At 34.7% G+C, this 27806-nt stretch overlaps 1 protein-coding gene across 2 annotated transcripts in view; it reads left to right on the forward strand.

Annotated features, from left to right (window-relative positions):
• KCNH8 (potassium voltage-gated channel subfamily H member 8) overlaps positions 1-27806 on the forward strand; it is a 200047-nt gene that overhangs the window by 91323 nt on the left and 80918 nt on the right. For both annotated transcript variants that reach the window (XM_074900508.1, XM_074900509.1), the window contains exons 4-5: positions 7021-7148; positions 9745-9985. In XM_074900508.1, coding sequence (XP_074756609.1) covers positions 7021-7148; positions 9745-9985 — 369 coding nt within the window. The remainder of the gene's footprint in view (positions 1-7020; positions 7149-9744; positions 9986-27806) is intronic.

Consider the following 27806-nt stretch of genomic DNA (forward strand, 5'->3'; position numbering starts at 1 on the left):
TTTTCTTTGATAGCACAATGTTAAAATGATTAAAATCATACAATTGATTCTGTGTAAAATTGATCCCTTTAAAAAATATTCTGTAATAATGTTCACAGCTTTTCAGCTGCTATATGCGTTAAATACATCTTACTGAATCAGTTAATCAGTTAACAGAATGAAAAAGCAGCTAGAGGATAGCCTGGATGCACCATACAGCTAACAGTTCTGTGAATATTTGGTGGTTGTTGACTGAAAGAATGTGTCATGCAACCAACAGACCTCCTGCAGCCTGTTGCCCATGGTAGTGCTTTTATTCTGTCATTAATAACAAAGTGAGAACTTTTATCAGTTCTCTTTCACTGACAACTGCTGGTGTGCTGTCCTCTAGAGAATAAAATCGGAAAGTTAGCTAGAGGTTTTAAAAAGTTTAGAACAATTTATACCAGCCTTTCATACAATCTGTTTTTGAAGGAGTTTTTGTGTTCATTCAGAATCCTTTTGTATTTCTTTACTCCAGTTGTCTCCTTTGGAATTTCCTTGGGTGATTTTTTTTTTTTTTTAGGCCCGACTATGAAGTGTATTTTGCATTAATGATACTGAATATGACTAAGTAACATTGTGTTTTCTGTAAACATCATTGTATTTATTTTATGGCATGTGGGCTATTGATGAGTGTCTATGCAGAGGTCAGACTTTCTGCTGTGGTTTTCCTTACCTTATGATGCAAGTGATGAGGGTTTCCCAAGACGTATATTAAAAGGACAAAAAAAAGTATTGATTCCACGTCTTAGAGGAGGCCTTTTAGAGATAGAGTTATAAGATTAATAAATGATGGACAAATTCTTTAATGAATGGTTCACTGAACCCAGGACCAAAAAGGAACAGTTAGTACTTGTAAGATATCCCAGGTAACAACATCTCACTGTGTAATTGGGTTGAGTGTTGGGTTATGACATTCTAGAGAAATACACAAGAAAGGTAATGGGGGAGGTTTATTTCCCTGCCTGACTTCAGAATACAACTGTAGGAGAGGTCATGCAGGTATGTGAACATGCCGCTCCCTCTGTGTTTTGAGGAAGGAAGGGTTCAACCAGCAATAGTGTGAAGTCACAATAGTCTGTGAAGTCAGGCAGTATTAACCTGGTTACTATGCCTTTTCACAGTGCTCCAGCATGTACATGGAGCAGCGTCATGGATCTCTTCCAAGTCTGTCCGTATCTGGATACTTCTTAGTAATGAAGAAAGTCCATTTACCCTGCTCTACCTTTTTTTGTTATTGTTCAAAAGGAAATCTAGGTCATACATTCATAAGGATATTATTTCTATGACAAATTTTCTTAGTTGGGAGCTGCCATTACCTGTAGTTTCATCTCATGATTGACTTCAGCTTTGTAAATAATGAAATAAACAAAAATGTCCTTAGCTATTCTGTCAACTTATCCAGTCCTCTGAGTAAATTGTAACAGAATAAAAATGTTAACTATTTATTCCTCATACTTGCTCATGGACCTCAAAAGATCTAAGAAGAAGTAATCTCATTATTTTATGCAAATCTATTAATAAAAATATACACTACACTATTAAATAAATCTAAAAAAATTTTTTTTTCCAGATAGCAGACACTGTAGCGATGACTGTCCATGTAAATCTGGAGCCATCTGACTCTTGCTCACTGCTTTTCTCACAACTCTTCCTTGCAAAACATTTAAAGATAGCTACATTTGTATTATCTTTCTTATTTTTGCCCACATGGACAGTCAGGTTTGCTGCATGTCATGACTTGAAATGGTCATATTTATACTGTTTGAAGAGGGAGGACAGTCAATGTGTCTGAACCAATCTTATCCTAAGCCTGGCAAGCAAACAGGACAGCCCTGGCAATCAAGTAATTGGGGCTGCAGCATAACCTTGAGTATGGAGCCAATGTGGTTGTGAATATGTGAAAAATCTGCAAATGGTTATGGTCTTGTCCCTGGTGGTGAACTCCATCATTTCAATGGCTACTGCCCTCAAAGGAGTCAAAAAAATGCAGAAATACTGCTAAGAGGTCCAAGTCTGCAGCCTCACAGCCTTTAGGATAACTGCCACATTGTTTTTTGGTAAAACCAACTTCTGTGAATAAAGTTACGCAGGTGTGCATGTATTTTCAGGACTAATCCCTCAAACTACCTCACCCTTCTCTACCTCATTCACATATTGTCAGTATATTGTGTTTTGGGTTAAATTTGAGAGGTGCTGGTTGCTTTTATTCATTCCCTAAATTTATGATTGTTTTAGTTAAAACAAATAATTCAGATTTCCCTGTGTACTATGAAATAAATGCTAGACATTAATTTTCTCTTTCACATACATACACACTTGTGATAGTATGATAACGATCCATGATCAGACTGGGAGATGATTGCTTACAAGATCATATTGGGTATTCACACCAGAGGAAAACCTAAGTAGTAATTAATACATATTTCTTTGTGATGATGCATAACCTGAGGAAAAAGTGAAGGTAGTTCTATTGAAGGGATACAAGTTAATGATGTGAAAAATGGAGAAACATACCAAGGCTGAGACAGTTTTTTGTCAATAACGTACAACCTTTCTGGCCAGAGGTTAGCTTATTTCAGTATTTGTAAAGCGATGCATTTCATGGTCTCTCTCATGCCACAGCTTGTCTGCTGTGGAGTGAGCATAATGCTTCTGGGGCACATCACAGTTACTCGGTGTAGACAGCTTGAGTCCACTATACAAGAAGATTATGGTGCTTCTGTTTGTATGTGATGGATTTACTTTCCAAGGAAGCTCCTATGCCTGTGCAATTACAGCCAAGCATGAGGCTGGACACCTAGAACAAGAGCAAGGTTCTGTTCAGGTGCAGCTTGCCTGTGCCTGTGGACGAGTTCCTGGGCCATGAGCCGTTTTCTGTCACAGTCTCAGCTGTCCTGAGAAGGAAGATCCCCAGGAGCTGTAAGGTTGCAATAGGCTCCCTTGACTGTGAGTTGAGCACCCCTCTGGCTCTGCCTCAGGAAGGACTTGTGATATGTTTTATTTGTTACCACCTGAACTTCATGACTGAAAGAACAGTATAAGCCTGATGTCCTATTTGATGATTAAACACATTATTTTACATTTCAAGGATTTAAATGTATCATACTTTATCTGGGAAAAGAGAACTTTATAAACCATGAAGTATTCTGGACCATATCTGATGCTATGCTCTGACTACTCTGATGTGCTTTGAAGGAGAACAGACAGATTTCATTTTAATTTGGTCAGTAAAGTTGAGTTTACAGTTCTTCATTACTAGGGCAGCATATACCTAGTAGATCTTATCAGAAATTACAGGGGTTTTTTCCTGATTTATACCTAAGGAGTAGATTTTTTATTTTTTTTTTTCCAAAGGGACAAAAATAGAGTTATGCCTACACTTGCTATTAATTCTAAGTGGAAGAATGGTGCCTCATGTTCTTATGAAAACACAAACAGAAAAGTCAACTGTTACGAAGGCATTTGTGTCTGATTATGCTTTTTTTTTTTTCCACTGCAGCCTTCCTTTACAAGATTGTAAGAAGTCTTAAGCTGTTATGAGACTAATGTAAGGATTGACAGAGAGGTGGCATTGTTAGTTTCCTTTCTTAGAAAAGAATTCTGAGATTGTCATGTGTTATTGTCATGCTATACCTAATCTCATTTTAAAGAAAAACAACACAGAAGGACAGCAAGAAGAGTTAAGAAATGCATTAGCACTTTTCTGATCAAAGAAAATGGGGGTTAAGACTAAATAGCAAAGCATCCTTCTTAAGAGCTATTTGGGGTGGGGGATTATCAACACACAGGAAGGGGTGTGTAGAAGTGCCAGGAAATAGACCCCCAAATCTGAGATTTCTTTAGAGCAATGAATTTTCACAGTATTTGGGGAGATGAGAAATCCTTTTGATTTTAAGCACAGGGTAAATTTTAGCTACTATCAGCCATGGAAAGACAAAAGCAAGTCTGTTGGGTACCTACATTTTTTTTAAGAACCAGAAATAAACAACTGGATGTTTATAAAAATTAACTGTCTCCTTCAGGATAGTGATTTGTAAACAGAGTATGACAGAAAAGGAATGAAGGTTACAGACAATAATCTCACACCAACAAAGTTTCACCTGGAGAACAACGGAGTTTACTAAGGATCAGGATTGCCTTGTTTCCTAAAGATACTGTGAAAATCAGAAAACGCAAGAATGCACAAATTCACTGATCTATTGACACGTGCTCCAGTGATGGCATTGTCTGATGGCATCTTATCTGCACAGGTCACTCATATTTTTTTCACTGCTAATAACTACAATAAAAAATCTCTAGCATTTCTGTTCAAAAAGAAAAATACTATTACTTCATAATGAATGTCATGCTTTCCTTTTTTACACATTCTTTTCAGTCCCTAGGAGTTGAGTGACTTCCAATATTAGCATAGAGGTGGCATTAATCCTTTGCAAATATTGGAATCAGCATGTGATGGAAGTCACTTGTGCAAATATGCAACTAGTATGGTTCTATAGTGAGTACCACATCAAACCCCACAGCCTGAGCAAGTTAACGACTACAGAATCCTTAGTGGCTGGAATGCTAAACCTGCGTAGGAGAGATGGGATCCATCTAAAGCAAAACATTAGCAGACTGCTGGCACATAAAATTTAAAATCTTACTAGGAACTTGTTTTTATTTAAAGAGTGAACAGAAAATAAAAAATCAAATATATTGGAAAAAAGAAATTTTAACTGAATGTGTCCATTGACTCTCTCTATAGTAATTATTGCCATTCTGGGAAGAGATGGAGTTATGGACACCTCCTCAGCTCACTACTCAGCATATAAGAAAATGGCAAATCTGAGGTTAGGAGTTATTAAGAAAAGAACTGAAGGCATTATTACACTATTGTGTCAGGCAATTGTGTATCCATATCTAGAAAGTTATGTTATTCTCAAAAAAAGAGTTACTTAAAAAGGATGCAGGAGATCTAGAAGGGGTAAAGAGAAGGCCTTCAAGCTTGACCAGAGGTAGAGAGCTCCACTTCCACACAGGAGAAGCCTTGTATTGTTGGGGCTGCTGAAAGTAGTCAAAGAAACTCCACCTGAAGGCATCACGCCTGTCTTCTGCAACATGGCTCACTGTGGGTCTCACAACACATCACATTGCCTAGGCTGTTATACCTACTGCCTGCCAGGATGGACTATCTTGTGCTTTGTAGACTAAGGACATGGAGAGGTATGAGATATGAGACATTGTGAGAATGAAGCCTTTAGATAAAGAGTCACAAAACCATTGCTGGCCAGAAACTTGGGAAAGGTCTTTGCCCACTTTCTCAGCCTGCCTCATAGTAGATCTGAAGCATATTTTATTGACTAGTTTGGGAGACATTTAACTGAATCGCCTAATCCAAAATGGCAGTTTAGGTTGAGAAAGGGAAGAAAGAGAGGCCTGTTAATAGTTTTAAAGGGAATTTCAAAGTCATATGAGAAAAACAGGCTACTACAGCTGTCCAATATTACAGTGGAGACCCGATCCAACAGACTTAAATTCATTTTTGCTCAGAGAAACAGATAAGCACTTTAATCTCACCCAAAATTTAAGAATACTTTTAAAATTTAGTTTGAGTTTTAAGTGGTTTAATGATTGAGAGATAAATTTTTTTAAAAAAAAGTTCATTTAATGGAGTATATTCTGAAATCGTCCCTTTTGTTTTATCTTTCTTCATTGTAGCTGGCACCTGTAGGTGTTGTAGCTCTTTAAACCACATCCAAGTTGGAGATTGGGAAGTATAGGGCTTCTTCATCTGCCTCCTCAAACTTTTGAGTAGCTATTTGGTTTTGCAGTGCAACATTTTTTCTTTACCGTTTTTCATGTTATGTCCCGTCCCCCGTCCCCCCCCACTTCTTACTGACATGTAAAAAATCCTCAACTGGAGAGAGCTCTTTCATTAATTACATGAAATGTTCTTCACTAAAAGGTTTGGAAAGTTTAGCTTCCTACACTTTTTGTTATGTATGGTTTTGTGTTGCAGAGCCAAAAATACATCAGTCTTCTGTTATTCAAGTCTTTCTTGCTTTTCTAGGCAGGTGTCAAGATGTAGCTATTTTGCTTGTTAATTTCTGGCTCTGCTAATTGGTTTTGGTTTTTTTTTTCCCCCCTTAATTTGTATGCATTGAATTGACTTTAATTAAACTGTTTGACAGACAGCTTTTTACTTTATTCCCATAATTCTTTTTTTCTTAATCCTAACACATCACAAAATGTCTGCTTTCATTTACTCTGTCATCAATTCACTGTAATTCCATCAGAGTCACTGGATGTACTTTGAATTCACCTCTGTATAAGCAAGAACAAAATCTGATCCCATGACTGGCAATCACAGACATCTGAATGGATGGAAAGACCACAGACCTTTCCAAAACAGCATTTAGTCGTTACTCTTAATGGATTTCATGTCACCAAGGAATGTGTCAAGTGACTATGCCAGTGACCATGTGGTAGGAAAAGAAATCTAAATATGTGAATAAAAGAACTGGATATTAGTAATGAGCAAGCTTGCAAATTAGCATATTGTGACATAATGGAAGCCTAGTACAAGTCAGATAGTTTTTAAAAAGCACATCATGAGATTTATTTTTGGTTTTCTTTCCCTGAAAGAAAAGAGAGAGTAGGAATACCTTAAGTGGTTACTCCTAGTCATGCTTACCTCTGGTCAGCAGGCACTATTTCATTTTCTGAAACAGTAAAGTGTACATTTTTCTAATCTATGAAGTCATATGTTGCAATTAATTGCTTCTGAGTTGTGTGAAGGCATTTGACAGTTAAAGCTTTATAGTGATTTTTATGTGCCCTTCAGTAGAGCAATTTTGTTTTCTTAAATGCAAAAGATGAAGCAAAACTAAAGAAAGATGTGCATAATGTTTACATCTAGCCCTGTTTCTACCAAAGTCTAAAATGTCAGTAGTTCATCTCGCAAAGGTTAAAGTGCCATTTCCCAGTGTTTAATGGAGAATCACTTCTGTTCTGCAGAAAAATGGAAAGGAAGAGGAAGAGCGGGGTCACATTTTGAGTCAGCACGAAGACGGAGCAGAGCTGTACTTTATCATATCTCTGGACATCTACAAAGAAGAGAGAAGAACAAATTAAAATTAAATAATGTAGGTGTAATTATTTTTCAAAAATTGACTCTTAGTACTGTCTTTAAAAAAAAAAAAAAGTGTATTGTAGAAGGTCAGTGAATACCTAAGAAATATCTTAGGCATCATTTTATGGTAACAAAAGGAGTAAAGTGCAGTTCATGCCTACTATGGTATTTGTTACACTTCATATAGCAAGTCAGTGCATCTAGCCATACTGTAAACAGATATTTAACCCCACGAAAACCACATTATAAAATTGCTCCGAACTTAATTTTAGATTCCAATTTATATTATAATCCCAATTATTTCATTTCAATAATTACTCTTTGCCAAAAAAAAAAAAAAAAAAAAAAAAAAGAAGAAACTCAGGGTATTACTTCGAGCTGAAAATCTCTATGCTGTGTAAGCTCTGGAAGGTAACACTTCATTTAGGCAACTTTTCATGGGAATTTCTCCAGTTTTAATCAGTAGGTTCAATCCAGGTTTAATCAGTAGGTGAATGTTGCTCAAACCAAATCAAACAATAGACAAAACCAAAAATACAGCAGCAGAAAGACTTGTAAAGAAATATGCTCAGGAGAAAGGATAACCCTCCTGCTCCATGGAACTATGTTTCAGGAGAAAAGTTAATGCAGAAGAAAACTAGAAATGCATATGAAATCAGTATGTACATATAAAAATGTTAGAATAATATCTGAGAGCCTGTTCCAACAGTGAGAGCCTATAGTTATTAGACAGGCATGGCAAAAAGATAGTTTTTCTTCAAATCTAAAACCAGTATTTAGTTTCTTGTTTGTCGATCATTAGCATCAAAAATCTAAAATCTTTGAGAGAGCCACAAGAAAATGGTCTTTATTTTAGTTTTGGTTAAAGGGAGGATGGAAGACAGATAACAGTAAAAGTAGCCAAAGGGTATAGATCATGAACACCCTTGAAAAGATGATCTGCCACTGGGCATGTTCCTTTTATTGGTTACCAAAATAATGCAGTAGTGCAGATACATCCCCCTAGATATTATTACATTACAAATTAAAAGCAGAAAAATTTTGGTATAGATTAATGACATGAAAATACACAGCTGATATATGCCTCAAAGGACATACAGTCACTTCCACTGTGAGTAAATGCTAAATGTTAAACATGTTAAATGTTTGAAAAAGGTTAAAAAGCTAAAAAGTTTTTAAAATGTTAAGTGTTTAAAAAGTATAAATTTTAAAAAAAAAATGCAAAATATAACCACGTCTTCTGGTGATATTTTCATAGAATTGTAATGTTTTTCAGGAATATGAGTTTTAAATAGCTTTTGGTGACTGCTGTACTGTCAAAATCCTAGTGCAGATGATATTATACTGGTTTAAAACACTTGTTGTCAGACTAATTTACTACCTTTAGTGCCTAGACTTTTAAAGCTATGAATTGGAAGTCATAAGAGGAACGTTTTCTTCTCTGCAATTAAAAATGGGCTGATGATAACAACAATGAGAGTTCAGCTCCTAAGATTCATGAATGAGAATCAAGAATGGAGAAGGCAAGCACATCAGTATTTTAAAAGAAACACACAAAGAGAAAGGCCGTGACAGGCAAGGAAAATATAATTAAGTCTGCAGTCATGCAGTTGTTGTCTTTATATTCATAGTAATCTTAGCTTTCTGAACAAACAATACTGTTTTGTGAGGTTCTTCATTATTGGAACGGCATTAACAAGGATCACAATGACAGTGAGCAAGAATTATTTTAGTAAATAACATAAGACAGTTCATGTACCACATGCTCCTTTTTAGGAGGGTAGATGTTTTTGTTAAATCTGAAAGGTGAAAGTTAAGAATTTATAAAACATGAAGACTGAAGTCTTTGTGCAAAGACCTTTGCTGGTTAGATGACAAAGACTTGAGACACATGACAAAGTAAGTATAGTCTAACAGTGAAGGTAGGTAGATCTGGATCTGTATTATGGTAGGTCTATATTAGTATTTCAGTTTAGATGAAGAGTGCAATTTTAAAGAGAATAAAGAAGTTATTCCCACTAACTGTTCTTTGCTTCATAGCAGTCTCAGGCACATTAACTGCATTCCCTCAGACAAAACTAAACAGGAGAGGTGCTCTAAGTACTGACAGGTATTCTAGAACCAGGCTAGAGTTAGTATGAAACAACCTTGTCACAGCTCTAAAATGTGTACATGAAGGATGTTTTGTTTTCAGCACCATCTATTCCTTTCTATGCATTTATTCCCTTTTGCAGTACTATGTACTATGTACACAGAACTTTAACCTATCTGTTCAGAAAAAAATCATTGCTCATCAGAATTCACCCAACAGAGGAAGAAATAGTTTGCCAGATTCAGTTCCCTCCTCATTCTGTTTAATCTGTTCCTTATTAATACTCTTCCTGCCCCAACATTCACAAAAGTTCCATCAACAGAAACATCTGTCTGAGTGAGTGTGAGAACCACATTAGAAAAAAACCCTAGCGTTAGTTCTTGCCCGAATATGACTATGTCATATTTCATTATACTTTAAAAAAACAAAACAAAAACTAATGGCTCTATTGGAAGAAATGTGTCTGTATGATCAAATTATTGTTTTGTCTCATTTCAGTATTTTCTCTCTTTTTCAGAATGTTTTTGTAGATAAACCAGCATTTCCAGAATACAAAGTTTCAGATGCAAAAAAATCCAAATTCATACTGTTGCATTTTAGCACTTTTAAAGCTGGCTGGGACTGGCTTATTTTACTGGCAACGTTTTATGTTGCTGTGACTGTACCTTATAACGTTTGCTTTATTGGCCATGATGAGCTGTCTACAACTCGAAGCACAACTGTCAGTGACATTGCAGTGGAAATTCTTTTTATCATTGGTAAGATATGCTTGGGGTTTGTTTGGGATCTCTTTTTGGCATTTAAGGTTTTCACAGAATGTATAATATAGAAAATGAAATAATCATCACTTTCGTGATTTTAAAGAAAATCAATTATAGCTATATAGTTTGAAATTTTATCTGAAGTTTAGATCACTTTTTTTTTTTTTCTTTTTTTTTCTCTTGTTGAAAACCATTGTTTCACCTTGTGGATACCTAACTTTCCCAATGTAGGGATGTGCCCTGAATTTACTATAGTGTTGTTCATAATGTACTATTTTTTTCTATTATCATTCACAAATGCTTAGAAGACCCATGGACCACAAGTTGAAAATCACTAGATTTTGAGCACTGAAGACACAAGATTAAGATTCATACCAGAAAAATGTTAAAGTGCAGTATGAATATGCTATACTGATAACTGGCATAGAATTTAAGAGATTGTAGCTTATCATCTGGTCCATTCTCTAAACTTTTTATTTCAATGATCCATTTAAGTCTTATACCTTTAAAGAACTGAAAGAAGACAAGATCATCATTTATAGCGGTCTTGTAGTAAAGCCTCGTATTATCTTTTTCAGTTTCTTTGTGTAAGAAACTGAACCGTAGCATACCAATATTCCTCCTCAATATCTTCAATAATGGCTCAATTTTCCCCAAAATAATTGTTTCTGAAGTTATTATCTGTTTTTAAATTCGTGGCTCCGGGGAGAGGTTTATGGAGTATTTTTAAGACATTCTCATACTGGATTTAAATCTCTGCAGTGGATTTAAAGAAAATAGTGTGTTTATAGTCACCTCTTAATGCTCCCTTTTCCATTAAAATGTTGAATGAATATGTCTCAGAATATATGTAACTATATTGAAAGTAGTAAGATTGACAGCATATATAAATTCAAGCATAAGTTTCAGGACATTGTTCCACTGTGGCTCTGACAAGCACATCTCTGATGGTTGATCTGTGTGCTCTGAGAAAAGTCAAAGAGAAGTGTTGATTCAAATTCCTTTTATGATGCTACTGCCTCAAAGTCAGTGGAGAGATCTGTCTGAGATGGGGCCTTCAGCTGTATTATGCTCTGTAATCGTGGAGGTATCACAACTCTGTAATCATGGACTGGAGAAAAAGAGTCTGCTTTGTTTTTATTCTGATTTCTCAGAACATAGAATAGACACATAGCTTGCATAAACTCTTATTTGGACTTGACAAGCTCTTCATTTTTAACTGTGTTGTCAAAGGGAGCAAAGATACGACAATAAAAGTGAGAGATGTCTGCACATCAGTTCAAGGGATAAAACAGGGTAGAGGCTAAGGGTTTCCTTTAAGTAGAAGAGTTTGAATAAATCTAGTAGCTAAAAAAAACTTTTAGGCTTATCCAATTTATGAGTCAGCATATGCTTAAGCATGATAAAAATACATATGGAAGTATTCTCCTGACTTGCAGTGCTTATAAATGTGTTGATCTGAATTAAATTATTTATGAGAAAAGAGCACATTTAACTAGAGGTTTAAATGCTTTAGCCTTTAAAGTTCTCTAAAACATAAACAGAAGATAAACAATAATAATAACAACCCACTTTGTGATGTCTTTGGGAAAGAGGTTGGAGAGGGAACATAATTAAGGCTTCTCAAATTAAGTTAAAATATTTTTCACTGTATATGCTAGTGCTTTGATAACTTCTGTGATGTGATGTTTGAGTGTACTTTCTCTAAAATAAGCCTCTAAATAAATCTTTTGCTTCCTCCATACAATCATAATGTAAAACTAGTTTAGTTTTAGAAATTTTTGGCTGGTTTACGTATCCTAAAATCATTGAGGTGGAGAGAAAAATTTTTTAACATTAGTCTATTGAAGCAAATAAATAAAGAAGATAAAAAATTATCTTTAAAAGTTTTTCAGCTGGTGAGTGATATTACCTGCTTTATTGCAATATTTACTTCAAAGTTTATACCCCTTTATATGCATGGGCAGTAGCTAAATCCTTCACTCGTAGATAGGTATGTCTGGGCTGCTAAAGTTTCAATATTTCTAAGCATAGTGGATCTTGATTACTTTTCTATAATACTTGTAAAGTTTTCTCTGTTTTGGAGGGAAAATCTGGGAGAATCTCTCTCTAATTTAATTCAATTTTATTAGTAATAATCTGATCGCATGACTTACTCTTCTGTAACTATCCAGTGTAGTGCTTTTGTGTCTGTAATTGTTTCATTCCAGTTTTCAGATATTGCCTTTCTTTTTTTTTTTTTTTTTTCCCCGCATTTTGAAAACATTGTTGGACACCTTAATTTAAGAAAGTAACGGTGCCAGAAAAATATCAATGCTTTACTGCTAAATGCTCAGACTCACTCACAGGTCTATTTGAAAAGGATGTCTTCAACAGGAGTTCAGATCAATGCACTGGTTCAGAGAAAGTATGTATAGGCTTTTGGGGCAATGGTAATACATTTTTTTCTGGATAAGACAAAAAGCATCTGTGTATTTTGTCTCCTAAGGTAGCCAGGAACAACTATAGAGAGATGAGCTATACAAATAAGTGACCTTTAACTTTTAATTTTCTTTTTGTGAATCATCTAGTTTCTAGTGGAGGACAGAGAACCCTGGATACTAATTATATCTATAAAATTATACTCTTTAGAAACATACTGGCAACAGTAATTTTAAGTGATTTTCTGCAATGTACCCCTTTGCCTACCTGTAGAAGAAAACCCATACTCATCCCTTCCCCCTCTCTCCCCACAGACACACTTGTCTGAAGACTATCTATGGTTTGCACTTTCAAGAGAGAAATTTAATCATGGTTACTAAGATTGCTTCTCTTCCTATGTATCTCTCTCTCTCCTTAACTAAGTGTTTTATCAACAATTTCTGTTTTTAAAAGTAGCATATTTAGAAGCCCTAAAACTGTGATTTGTGTTGCATGATACTGTAGATTAAAGAGATGGCTTGGCCCATTAGTGTCTATCACAAATATAAACGACTCAAAATCTTCCCAAAACTGTCTTAAATCATATGAAGCCCTGGAATCTCAGATGTTTAATATGTAGAGATTTAAAAATACGGTACAAACCCAGTAAAATATCATCATTCATGATTTACACAGTCATTCAAGTGTACATATTATTATATTGAAAATAATATATGTTAAAATTTGTTGGAATCAGATGAGATAGTATTAAACGCCATAGATTTTTTTAGGTTGCTTTAAATTCAAAGTCTTGTTTTATTTTTTCTGTCATGTTCTTTTTCATTATTATAATGATTATCATTTCCTATCTTTGTAAGTGCACAAAAGGTCATGTAAATCAATATCTGTGTCTAGGGCACCTCACATCTAAGAGGACTTGTGCATTTTGAAAGGAAATGGCAGTGTTTTGGACCATATTTTAGAAATAGGGGTGCTTTCAGACCCTAATATGTTAAAATACAGGTAGACACCATGGAAGTGGTTTTAATATATCTCTGGAAATGCATCTCTGAGCACCAAATGGTCTCATCTGTGAACAAATATGAACAAAACATGAAATTGGATAGGGTGACATTGTTCATACACGTAATATTAAGAAGGGTAGGTCATAATAAGTTGTTCATGGACATGGATTACCTAGTAATGTGAATAAGCAGTACAAAACGTTTATGTTGAAAGCAGTAATACATTTTGTAAAGATTCTCACTCAAACTGTCACACTGAAGTTGGCAAGACCACTATATTGTTAGAAATTTTTCCAGTAGTCTTCCTTATATAACATTGTAAGGAGGCCAGATGCTAGTCTGCATACAAGATGCTATTTCTAAGCACAGGAATATTCACCTGGACATAAAGCAGACACGCATTAGTCACAATAATTTAGAAGAAATAATTTCCATGGAAATATTTCTGTATCTTCAAGTGGATAAAGATAAGTATTATGATAATGGAGGCATGCTGAACATTTGACTTGTATCCGCTCTGCTGATTCCTTCTCTTCATTTGCAGAGATGTGAAGTCATTGTACACATCATTAGCCAGCTTCTCATAGAATGAAAATATGCATGCTTGTAGATCTAACCAAAGTTTTAAGAAATCATTGCCCCAAACTGTTGCTTACTACTCCTGAAGTTGGGAGATACCTTACATTTAAGACAAGAAAGCAGCTCGTCTGAGCATTCCTGCTTTTCCTGCAGCCAAAATGGATGACAGTGACTTAAACCATTGGTTTCAAGAAGGGATCCTATGTATTGTGCCATGTACCATCAAAGTTAAAGGCAAAATCCAAGAAACAAGTACTTAAAGAAGTACTGAACAGGATCCATTCTGAAATCTGTTGTTGTGAAGTAATACATAAAACCAACCAAGTAGATTATTCAGGATAAAGGCCTTTTAAAAAAAACACATGTAAGATGATGGGAACCTCATAAGTATAGGCTGAAATATGCAGCATTTGCCATATGTAATTCCTTACTATTCTGGGGACAGCTCTGTAGGCAGTTTATAGATGGGTCAAAATATTCTGCATCTGTGCTTCTGGCAAATATAGTCACTGTTCCATTTGAGCTGTCCTAAATGAATCTCCAGAGAAATTGTTTTTCTTTCCTACTTCCTGTTTCACAATAAGGCTTGTAACATCAGAGTAATAGGCTTCTGAGTACTTACGAGTGGAAAGAGCACTTAAGAACTGACTTGTCATCTTTTTTTGGCTAAAGTGTGGTGCTACTGTAAAAAAAAAAAAAAAAAAAAAAAAGTGTGACAAATCATTTCTTTCACCAATAGTCAATCCACACACTGGGAAATGCTGTAGTAAAAGTTTTGTACTTAATTTTCACTCTGCTATGCTTTCTTTCAAAAGGTATGAAGAGTTAAAATCCCCTGTTCTACAGAGTGTGACTGACTCACATTATAGGTACAATCAGACAAAGTTTGCACTTTGGTTGACTGTCCTATAACACAATGGTGAAACAGAGCTATATTTTTCAATAAGATTAAAGTATTTTAATTAACCATCTAGATAATTTCTAAGGAAATGCTTAGAGGCTTAATATAGTTATTAAGTTATATTTTTTGTGAGCTTTCATGTGGTCTTCATATTTTTTTAATGATTTATGATTAATATCCTATGTGAATTGTTGCCAAGTTGCATGAGGTAACTTCTGAGAAAAATATTTCAGGTTTTCTCCTTGGAATTGCTAAAAAATGTTAAGTGCGCAAAGCAGTTCCCCCTTTGCCCAGTGAATGTTTTACTTGTTTGATCCTTTCATTGATGTCTCCAGCATCTGTGTAAAGTGAACAGTGTTCATGAAATACGTAACAACTACTACATTTCCTTCACACACATTGAATTTATTTAAAAGTTAAATCATATGACTGATGTTTTTTCACTCTTTGGAATTGTTTCTTTCTGCCCTATTTCTGCAGGTTCTATTAAGAAAATTACCCATGTAAAAACTGTCACGCTTCTGCAGTCACAAATACTAGCTTCTTTTAAAAGCAGAGCTAGCAGTTCATTTTTCAGAAATATTTTTAGTTCTTTGCTTTTATTTCAAGACTCCAAAGTCTGTATCTTCCTTAGTAGAAAAGTCCGCATAATATATTTTAGTTACTCAATATGTTCATGGATTGAGTCTGATTTTAAATGGTAGAGCACAGTTTATTAAAAAAAAAAAAATCTTACCAGCGTTTAGTATGCTATTTTAAAGGTCACAATATGTGATGCTTTTCTGGAGTATCAACTACTATAGAACTGAGATCAGCTAATCCCTGTTTAACACCCTTGTAGTTAAGGAGAGCAACTTGAAAAGATGAACCCAAAGGGCTGAAAATCAAGGAAGCAGATAAAAGAATGTGACTTTTTATTTTTTAAGTTTGTGGCCTTTTGTGCAATTGTATGATATTGGGATTTGAATTAATGGGCTCTCAGCACAGCAGAAAGTTGCAGTTAAAACCTCTGTTTTAACTTTGGTGTGCTTGTCATTTTGTGTGTCCCAGCACGCCCACCATAATGGCTACAGCAGCCTAAGTATGGCGTATGGCAGAGCATACCATGCTAGTGCATTAACACTGACCATACTGTACTCCTGGAGGGAGTGTCTTTTGTTACCACAATAGCCATCCAAACCACTAATATCTTCAGATTTCCGGGTTTTATATTAATGGGTAATTTACCCAAGCAAAACGCTACTTCCTCTTGGGTATGACTTCAATACCCCATTGCCTTCCGGTGTAAGAACAAATAGTAAGGAAGAGCAAATCAGTCTGTCAGTTACAGATGGATTTTATGAATCAGTTCTGCTATGATCTGCAATGCCTGAGAGTAGATCTTGCTCCACTGAAACCACTAAAAATATTGTCGATTGTCAAACTGTAACGGAGCAAGGCTGAGAACATATGTGATAGCACTGCCTTAGAATAGGGACCATGCCACTCCTCATGTGCTGTAGTGACAAGCATCTTGGTGTCCAATTGTAAACAAGCTCTTTTCACTGGAGAAATTGGACTGGTAAAACATCTTAGTGTTTTCAGTGGTCGGTTTAACAGAACAAAGCCTATGAATTATAGTCATTCTTCATTAGCAGAAGCTTTTTTCCAGAAGTTCATCATATTACATGAATGAGATATCCCTGTGCTGAAGATTTTAAGTATTTGTAGCTTTAAACTATGTTGTCCATCTGAATGCTAGTAATTCAGCTAAAGCCACGAGACCTCTAAAAAAAAGAGCTTCTTTGAATGGAGGTGGAATGTATCTCTGAAATGAGGTTCCCAACCTCTGTGACTACCCACACCAATCAAACTGGGTTATTTCCAAGTGCTAATGGCCCCAAGAAAATGTTACTGGGGGTTGCACCCAAGGAAAAATTAGGAGGGAGAGGTAAAATTGCTAGCCAAGTTTTATCATTTAAAATGTACTGTTACTTAAGGACTTATTTTAATCCTTTTATATAATTTTCTTTAATGATCATGTCCTTCAATAAGGTGGGTTTTTTTTTCTGTTTAAACTGTTGAAGAGAACAAATTTTTCTATTTAACAAAATACCATCCTGGTGGTACAATGGTGGCTTTTGATATTCCTTTTCAGATTTCAAGTCCACAGGGACCTACACTTTGTATCTTTGGATACTTTATTTCTTTAATTTCTAACAGTATAAAATTTGGGCTGGCTGCTTCCTTCTCACTCTTACATATGTCAACACAATACATCTGAGATTTCAGTTATATGTAGTTTTATACGACATTTCAGTTCATAAAGATTCTGATAAGAAAGAAAATTTTTGACCATCTAGTTCAATCCTAAAACATTATATTTAATAAGACATTATATTTAATCCAGGTATTAATATTAATTCCAATAAACTGTGTTTGACTAAAGCATGTTTTCCTGTAGAACATCAGCTCTTCCTCAAAGACCTCAGAGAAAGGAGAATCCACAACTCTACTTATCTATAAATGACATATTTCTTTTTGTATTTTTTTCATCAACCTGCAGAAGTGACATCTTAATTGTTCAGTACTAATGGTTTAAAGTGTTACTACCTGCTGTTTCTTAATTAAGATTGATTTTTACTTAATATCTGTTCACCATTTGTTATACCTTTCTTGGGAAAAAAATGCTTTTCCTTCAGTAACTGCAACAGATTGTTATAAAAACTCATTTTGTTATATATTATTTATAGATTATCTATTTTATTATATATTATTAATTATAGATTATATATTTTACTATATATTATGTATTTATCATATAAACTCCCTACATTTAGTTTTTTTAATTACTTAATCTCTGTTGTTTTTTTCTTGTAAACTTTATTTGACTTCATAATAGCCTGGATTCCTACATAACAGGTGTAAAATAAGAATTACTTTTATTTCTTATATAAAACCAGTATCATCTCCCTCACCTTATCACATCAGCATCAAAAAGAAAATCATCAAGCTAATCATGGTAATAGACATTTTGAGGGGATATGATGAGTTGAAAAATCACACTTCCATTTGAATAAATTGTTCCTAGGAGATTTACTAGAAACATTTAGGGTTATAGCAGCAGTAGAAGAGAAAAAACAAGAGTTTATATAGGGACAGATAAATTGTTCTTCAAGCAATACAGCACTAATATTTCCTGGAATCTTTTCTAAAAGCTTTCTGGCCAGATTCTAATACCATTATCCATATATAATTAAATAACATTGGCTCAGATAATCAGATAGATCAAAGATCTTGGCCTTTGGGGAAAGTATTGCTAGCTAAAGACAATCAATGTAAAATCACATAAAGGAAGATGAAGAAAACAAAAGAAATAAGAGATAGTCTTATCATCTAGGAGAGGGAAGCCTTGTAGGAAACTGTCTGCTCTGAAAATCAGTGGGGTTAATATACCTAAATCATCTAGGTCTCAGGCACAGGACTGAATTACTGTAGTCTAATAAAGAATCATGCATCACCCAATACCCTAGTTACTGCTTATATGTATACTACTTGCCCTAAAGATGCAGGATTTTTCAGCTTCATTTAGTTCACAGTAAGAGAGGTAAACTCAGTTATATTACCTAGCATTTGCTGCAGTCCAAAAGTGTGCCACAGACAGTTATTGGATCATCTGACTAATCCTAAATTGTTATTCTGCTGTAGTTTGATAATATGTCTAATCCCATCAGGAATTATTTTTTAAAAACACAAGAGGAAAAAAAAAAAAATGTTGGCACAGGAAAAGCAACTATTCCAGGTAAAATTATCCTGTTTATAGGCCAAGAGGTTCAGCTGGCCACCAGATTTAGAAATTGAGATTATACTAAACATGTGTTGTGCTTTTGAAATTGGAAAAGGGTTATTATTCTGGAAAACATCTTAAGGATTAGTAGGATAGCTTGGTGAATATCAGTTTGTAGGTTTCACTCATATCATTTAGGGTTGCAATCTGCATTATGCACTGAGTAGAGCCTCCGTTTTTTTAATGTAATGTAATCTTTTTTTGCCCTTTGTTGAGCACCAGTTTAAATTGGTGTTTTCATACTATTCACTGTCTGTGTGTGAATGTGAACACTACAGAAATCTAGAAAAGGATGGTTTAGTAAAGGATGTGACATATCCTACAGACCTCTAATTCAAGAGAGGTCACCAAATGGTTCCAAAGCTCTACAGACTTGCTCAGAATTCTTAGGTCGTTTACGCCCAACTATGAATGAAGTTGTCTTTTCATGGGAACTGAGCATTGCTAGGGCATGGATTTTCACAGTGGAAGCTTGTGAAAAAGGAAATAAGCACAAATAAGTGACTAAAAACCATTAAAATACTCAAATAAGGAAAGGAATAGAGCTTTTCAGTTAGATCATCCTATTGGCTTCAGAAATTCAGAATTAAAATATCACAAAAGCATGTATCCACGGTAACTGCAAACTTGGAAGACATTAGGCTAATGTTGGTCCCAGCCTGCTAGTGGTCACTGCTGTGGATACTGTGTAAGAGCTTAACTGGAGCAAAATATGTAAATAAATTAGAAACTATAACTGCGTATAGATAACATTGTTTAATGTAAACAGTTTCATAGTTATAAAAACTGGGTTTTGTTTTTATACAAATTCATTTTCTTTAATCTGTCAGTGTATCTTTGCACAAGTTTTAGAGATATCACATTTCTAACAAGAATTCATTTTTTAAAAGAAAATAATGTGTTCCCATATCTTATCAATAGTGGAAATAATAGTCTGAGAGAATCATGCAGATTGAGCTAGGTAGCCATGGGATCCCACCAGAAGATAAATCAGAGTCAAGGTTTGAGGTTGATTGTACCAAATGGTTTTACGAGATTCACTGTTTATTTTCTCTGAATGCACCTTAGGGACTCAATGCCTGACAGGGTTTCTGGTTTGTCTTGTGTTGGGTTGGCAGGGGAAGGTGATTGGATCTGCAGGCTAGAGAGAATGAGAAGCAGGACTGGAAAAGCAGAAAGGAATTGCATCAACAGGCACATGTGTTCAGAGGGTGCACAGAGCAGAAGCCCATGTTTGGACATAACAGCGGAGCAGTGCTGGAGGATGTAGGGTGAAAGCAGTAGGCATGTAAAAGGGAACATGAGGGGATAGGGAGGTAAGAGATTTGCCTAGGCAGACAAAGCAGAACAGTCTTTCTGAGGGTGGATGGCCATTGAATTTTTCTTAATATAAAGTGATTCTGCCTGACCTGGGTGTGGAAATTAGAGCTGAAATAGCTGGAAAAAAAGCTCTATTTAGATCTTTGGAAGTGAGGGACAGGGGAGCTGCATGGGTGATATGCTTGCTTGTTACAAGTCTGTTGAAATTGGAGATCTTGGGTTCTCCCTATTGAGTGCTGTCAGGTCAAGTTAACCTTTCAGTTTAACAGCAACAAAATTACTTGCTGCTTTGTGAACTGACACACTTTGCTTCTGTTAAGCTCATAGGCTCACCCGCACAGCAGTAAGTGGCAAAGGAGCAAAAAGTCTGCAACACAGGTCAGGGCTGGCTTAAAATGCATGGGTGTTTGTTAACAAAGCAGGTGTATCTATGCTAAAACACAGTAAAAATATGTGGAAAAAAAGGCACCTTGTAGTTTATACATGATTTCGTGGCCTTTCTTAAAGTCAATAGGATAGTCTAAACTTTATCTTAAGCTTTAATTCTCTTGAACTTTGACTTTTTGCTGTCTAACTTTAACTGAAATTGTATTATCTAACTTGAAATAATAACCCAGCTTTTTTTCCCAATGAAGACAAGAATAGAGGCTTCACCCTTTCTTTGCTCTCTGCATCAAGCATAAAGATGATATTTTAGATATGTGTGTGCTGTGTTTCTGCACAGAATGCAGCGAGTCAGCCAGTTTATATTTTTTGCTGTTACTCTTGCTTTAGTTGTAGGTAACTTTTTAATGACATTACTCATGTCAGAGACATTATTTATGTCTCCTATTCTGCTTTCCTGAGCATGTGGCATGTTCTATGTAGCTTGCAAGATCATTTAAGATTATGCTTTTGCAGTTTACATGGAAAAAATTGACAGTGAGATAACTTCAGATTTTTTTTTTCTGTAGTAATAATGCTTATTGTTAATAATGTGTTAATTGTGTTATGAGAGCTGCTAAAACAGAAAATAGATTGTATGTAGTTCTTGTCCCAGTCAAAACAAAACGTATCAAACACAGCTTTAAATATGAAGCTTGCACAGACAGAAGTTTGTTGTTAGAGCATACTTAAAGGTATTCAAATATGTCTCTTGTAGAAAATTTCTGACCCACTAATTGTCCAAAGATATTGAAGTCACTTTATGTACACTTTAGCAATCCGCTCAGAGATTACATGTCCCTGTTGCCTGGTTTACAGCTGTAACCTAAAAAATTGTTGCCCTTCATGATGTAGGAAAGAGTTGAAGCCCACCTCATCTCAGGGCATTTGGAACACAAATTCATCAGTAATGAAAATCATTAGTTTTGATGTTGTGGTGTTATCTGGAATCCCTAAAGCTTTACAACATTAATGCTCATGTTGAAATTCAAATTGTTCTTTGATAAGTTAGTGTTGTTATAGGTAGGATCTAGTGCATAGTAAAATTCACAAACAATTTCCAATATATTAAATAATCCATGCGTACTTTCAGAATGGATTATTGTACCATTTTTTTATCTTTAACTACTTTTTCTTGCCTCAACTTGCTTAACATTCTAGTTGTTCAAAGTATTAATGATAAGAGAACATTTATTAAAAAAAAAAAAAAAAAAGTTAATCTTCCACTTTTTAAACAGCATGCCCCAAAAGACGGTGGAACATGTAATTCCTAAAAGTAATGAAATGTCTCAGGAGAAACAGATATTTCTAAATTTGAGTTAAAGTTTTTGTTGTGCTTTTAGAAGTATCTAGCCTCAGGAGTTCTGTTTGGTTTGGTTTTTTTTTTTCCTTTGCAGCTTTCTTGGTGAGTAGTTTAGCACAGCAATTAAGCTGTAAATAAGGTTGCCCAGATGAAGGAACTCTTTATACCCAAGTACAGCTCAGAAAACTGTCAAGAAATAAAAGATGGATCACACTCACCTACCTCCCTCTGTTTTTTTGTCTAATGAGTTGGATACAGAAAGAAGCACTTACCATTTCCTATTCAGTTTTATGTATATAAATGTTATCTGGGGGTGTTGTCCTAAATTGCTTTGATAAGAAGGCAGAAAGGGTGCAGAAAACCCTCTAATCTCTTCAATCTTGAACAGTGAATTCCATATGCACACCAATAAGCCTTTGGTGTACTGGATGGCTTAGAGGAATTTAAAGAAAGTAGTTATCTCTTTTTCTGTTAAAACTTTAGATGTTTCACAAACGCTAATGTGCAATAAGTAAAAAAAAAAAAAATCCTTTTTCTAACTTTGATAACTACTGAAGTTTCTGAAACAAATGAGAATGAGAAGTTTCAAAGTACTAGTGATGCAAATACCCTTATCTTTCTTTCTTACCTATATCAAGCAAATCCGTATGAAATAATTATGTATGTGACTGGTGTTACCATACTGATCTGTAAACATGTATAGTAACCAACTAACTCTATATCTCCAATTTTACTTATATGTTCTGTTCAGCCTGAGGATTTTGTTGCATGAAAACAGTAGTTTTAAAAGCATGAACCAACTATAATCTGCAAGACCTCAGTCCATGGAACCAGATAGCCTCGGGTATGTGTCCAGGTCACTTGTGTTAAGGCTTTGCACTAGAGCTTGAAAAATTTGAAGGATCAGCACTGTGCCAAAACAATGAGAACTCCCCCAAAGATTTAATTAATTTAGGAGACTCAACTCTAATGGGTAAAAGAGAGGAAAGGTCAGAGATCAAGCTGTCAGAAATACCATAGATCCACTACTAGCAGTGTATAGGTTAACTAGTACGTTTCAAATTATCACAGCAGACTGTTTAGCTTGAAACTGCAAGTAACAGCATAAAACATTTCTGCCTGTGAAACCTAGGAAATAATTATTTTCTAGACCCAGATCTGACATTAGAACTGTGCATTTGGTCAAAAAGCATCCTAAAGAAATGTTTTCTGACACCTCAAGGGAATGATCCAACATGGTCTTCTCTCTGTGCTCTCTCTACCTCATCTCTTTGCCTCAGTATTGTATCAGTGGGGGGAAGAATTGCCTCTTGGCTTCTTGAGTATAATAGTTAACACACTTGAAGACCTTTACCCAGTCTTAGTGTAGCCTACCTAAAGAACATGTAGGGAAAAATGCAAATCAATTCTTTTCTCCCCCTAAAGCTATGAAATGAAAGAGAACAGAGTAACACAATGCTGCAAAGGATGATCATGACAGGCAAACCTGCCTTTCTTTTCCCTAGCACATCTACATATATACATTTTCACCTCATGTGCATAAGTTACATGAGTCCGTATTCCTAAGTGCTGTGCTTCAACATAAATTAGGTATCTTTAGTATGACATTGTGTTATACAGTATGTGTGTTTGGTGTGAATCCAAATGATGCAAGTTCATCACCTCATTTGCTAAACCACATTCGATTTCCAAAATTAATTTACCTAAAGTTAATGTCTGCCCAGTGTAGTCTATTTTGCCTAAGAAGCCTATCAGTAGATGAAAACAAGTAGAAGTCAGTACTGTTAGTATTCTGGAGATGAGTAATCCAAGAAAGTTGAATTTATAACATCATGTAAAGTGAAGTCCAGGCAGTTCTTTGTAATTCTTCTCTTTGTCTTCTCTTTTGTCTTGAGGTGTGTGTGCTAGAGTTGTATGGCTGTAGTTATTTCATCAAAATCATGAACTGTTTTCTATTCACAGGTGATATTCTTGGTTTTGCCACCTCTTTGTACTAAGCCTATAACGACACTCTTAGCTATTAGAAATCTCTTCTTGTGTCCTTGTTTTCCAAGCCAGAATCCCCCCTTCTACAGATATCTTTTCCCTTCTTGGGTATTAGATGTGGTTTTGCCTATCATACAGAGACATTTGATCCATTTTGTATTTGGATTTGAATTGGCCATAGTCACCCATTTTCTTTGTTAAAATCTACTGTATCAGTGTAAACTTAATCAGTCAAGATGAATCCTCTAGAAACAGTTTTGTTTATAAACAAACCCATAGTAACAACATTTTGAAACTGAATAGAAACCAGGTATGTCTTTTGTTTTATGTGTCCCACATTCTATTTAATGAAAACCTTCAAATTAGGAAGATACAGATTTAAACAATTTATCACATCTAAGTATTCTGTGACAATCAGCTTGCTAGCTGTATCTAAACCATACCATTTTCTTAGCAAAAGACAGTGTGTTGATTTCATACCCTCCACGAACTTAAGGCATTAGTAACACTTTAACATGTATTGTTATTACTAATATACATTTAACATATATGATAGAATGATCTGCTTTTCTTATGATTAACAAATATATTGGGGTTTGGATCATCACTTTTAGTGGCACGTGTCATTGTGTCCCCCCCATTATTAAAATTATCACGCCAAATTTTATTTCCTTGGCATTTCTCCAATTATCAGATATTTTATTAGAAGATAATACTGGTGATTCAGAAAGTCGCTCTCAGCAAGTTCTACTTAGAATATTAGGTGGAACTTTGTCTTCAAAATCTCCTTGAAATGTCCAATGCCTCCTTTGTTATATGATAAACTTCTGTACCATCTGCAGCGTCATTTTGAGTGATAAATTTTCCTACTTCATTTCAAAACCAGAGTTTAAGTTTTCTTCTTTTCAGAAAATGAGAGAAGTGGACTATAATACTCTGTATACATCTTTAGTTTTGTTAGTCATTTAAATGTAATTACATTTTGTTCTCACTTTCAAAATTGAAATTTTGATGGTCACTGATCTTTTCTGCATTTCAGTTGCATTTTCTGGGTTATTTTGTATTTTAAAACTTTGTGAGTTTTTGGTTGGTTGGTTGGTTTGGTTTTCGGTTTTTGCTTTTTTAACTTGGAAGCCTTATTTTTTTTTTCTTTAATGTCCCGAATGTTAATTCATGCTCAAAATTTGTTCCAAACATATATGTTGATAAAAGCCTTGGGGTCTTCAAAAAAGTTTCTTTTACACTTTCAAGGGCACATCTTAGATTATGTCATATTTTCACAGTGTCAATATATGATAAGATTATATTTTCCAGATCCAAACAGTAATAATTCTTTTTCCCCAGTACAATAGATTGCAACACTAATTTATCCCGAATTGCCACAGAATATCTAATCCTATGTTCCATAGTTTTATTTTTTAGAAACAGTTAGGAACTTTTATTACTAAACTTATCGAACAACCATTATATGAAATTGAAGGCACCTATGATGCTGTGTTTAGCATCTTACATAATATGAATAGACAATGTTTTTCAGTAATTGATCTCTTTGTAGGCATAAGTTGTCCTTGCAAAAAAGCATAAATTTATTTTTTGTGCTTATAGATTAGGCATAGAAGTGAAAGACGGGATGAAATATAACTGAAAAATAATTTCTACTATCCACATTGAAGAACCTGAAATTAGTACATGAAATACCAAAATGTTTTAGAACTGGAACTATTAGCATCTCTTTGTTATAAAATTTTAACAGTATACAAGGGAATTATCCTTTCTTTAAGGGTGAGGAATACATATATGAAAAATATGCACTTGGTAGTGAAATTGATTAAATGTGCATTTGTCTTACTGCATGATAATTTGAAGTCTAATTAATATTTTGTAGAAGCTGATCTATCATAGAAGTGCTTCTCTGATTAAGTTAAAAAACTTTAAGAAAAACTCTAAGGACATGAAACTTTGAAACCTGCTTAGGATTTTTTCAGTTAAGAAGAAAAAAATATCAAGTTTATATAATGAAACATGACTGTTTCATAGCAGCTATGAATTTCATCAGATCTTTTTATAGTTCAGTGCATCATTTAACATAATATAAATTCACAAAATGTATATGTCAATGGAAACCTGTTAAATTGACACTTTTGTAAAACATTATACCAATGATTGGCAATGTTTTAGGCAAATATTCTATACCTTGCCCCCCAGGTATGTAGAGATTTTTAGCACCAATTCTTCATAGCCTCCATCATCACAATGTGCAAGTAGCACATCACAGCATACATGGAGGAAAGCATCTCTACAAGTACACTAAAGGAAAGAAAGTTTGATATTGCTGTTCTTAAGATGGAAATGTTGTCATAGATATCAAGTGACATCAACAGATCTCCTGGTCAAACCTGGATAAGAGTTAGTAATTTTTCTGAGTGTCAGCTACTCCATTATATTTAAAAGTAAGTGTAGGCAACTAAGTAAAATTACTAAGGGGATAGATTTAATTTTCAAACTCCTTTGTAAGAACAATAGTGTGAAGTCTGTTGTAGGACTTCAATAGTAATTTCTCCATGGATTGTGTGGCTGCTCTATTTGAGTATCTATGTTCATAAGGGATGAAAAAGAAGTTATAAAATAGTGGATCTGTCTGGTCCAAATGTAGACAATGTTAGCCCTAAGCATTTGAGTCATATAGGTACACTCTCCAATGCTATATTGGTATTGTGAGAGTCAAACAAATTCCATTTTAATATTCTTTTAGTACTAGAAGATTCTAAAATAAAATTCTGGAAATGAAAGATTGCTTTAATATAGACTAGTGGCAGTCCATGCCCTCTCAAAGAGGCAGCATTTTCCATTGAGCTTTTATAACGTGTCAGATCATTTTAAATCGTTTATTTACTCAGTTAAGATGAACCTGGTCATATACTTTTTCTCTGCTTCACAGTACTCTCTTTTACTGTAAGTCTGTGTATTGTCTGTCCTCACTAGACTAAGAATATTATTGAAAAGTTTAATTTGCAAAGCCATCTTATTTCAGAAGTACGGCAGAGAAAAAAACTACAATTAAAAAAAAAAAAAAAAAGAGAAAACACGGGAAAGGTGAAAAAGAATGTTCTTGATAAATAGAAAAATTCAGGAAAGGAGAAAAATACCAACAATCAGAGCCTAATAAAATCAGCTTCACTTAAAGAGAGCTGCATAAATGTTTATTTCTTCCATTTTCAGTGTATGTGTTCTATATAAGCATAAAGTTGTGATTTTCAGAATTTTGATTTTCAAATAAAGCATAGGGGAAAAAAATCTTTTAATGTTCATTTTTGCATTTTTCTGTCTAGATTGTAGAAAAGCTTGCAAATGGGACAAAGCTCACCCACTGCTCTTTTTATGGCTCTAGTGGTAGCAGTGCTTTGTGTCTCATACTCTGGAAAAATCTATCCTCCAAATTTGCTTTCTGAGGGGAGTCTGTTCATATGTGCTGATCTTTGCAGACATTTCTCATACACTGAATGAAAAATGTAGGATAAAATGTATATCAGAAATTAGGCATTCATTCTCATGTGTATATAGCAGAAAGGAAAGTTCTCAGGCCCCAGAAACTTACCTACAAAACCAAGAGCAGATGAATCTACTACTCCTACTACTACTCACATTTTAGATCTAACTTAATTTGAATTAAAAGTAAGTTACAATACCAGTACTGTTAGCATTCATTATATTTTAATTATGAAGAGACAAAAGTTGAGGTATGCTTAATTTTTAGGACTTCATAGCCGGGGGGTTTTTTTGGGTTTTTTGTTTTTTTTTCCAGGAATGTGCTGAATTAGAGCAGGTTTATATAACGCATGAGAAACTAGCTGTGAGGAAAGGAGACATTTGCATCCAAAGATTTAAAAAAAAAAAAATCCCTTGAATAGACTGAAGCTATGAAATACTTATATTCTGTGTTTATTTCCTTTTGCAAGACAGACGTCATGTTCCTATACCTTTAGCCTGCTAGTGGGCAAGAGGCTGAAATTTCAGCTGTAGGTGCTTCCATTTGCCATTTCTGTGTCCCCTTTCCC

Source organism: Athene noctua, chromosome 2 (genome assembly GCF_965140245.1).
Source record: "Athene noctua chromosome 2, bAthNoc1.hap1.1, whole genome shotgun sequence".
In the NCBI taxonomy this organism is placed as follows: domain Eukaryota; kingdom Metazoa; phylum Chordata; class Aves; order Strigiformes; family Strigidae; genus Athene; species Athene noctua.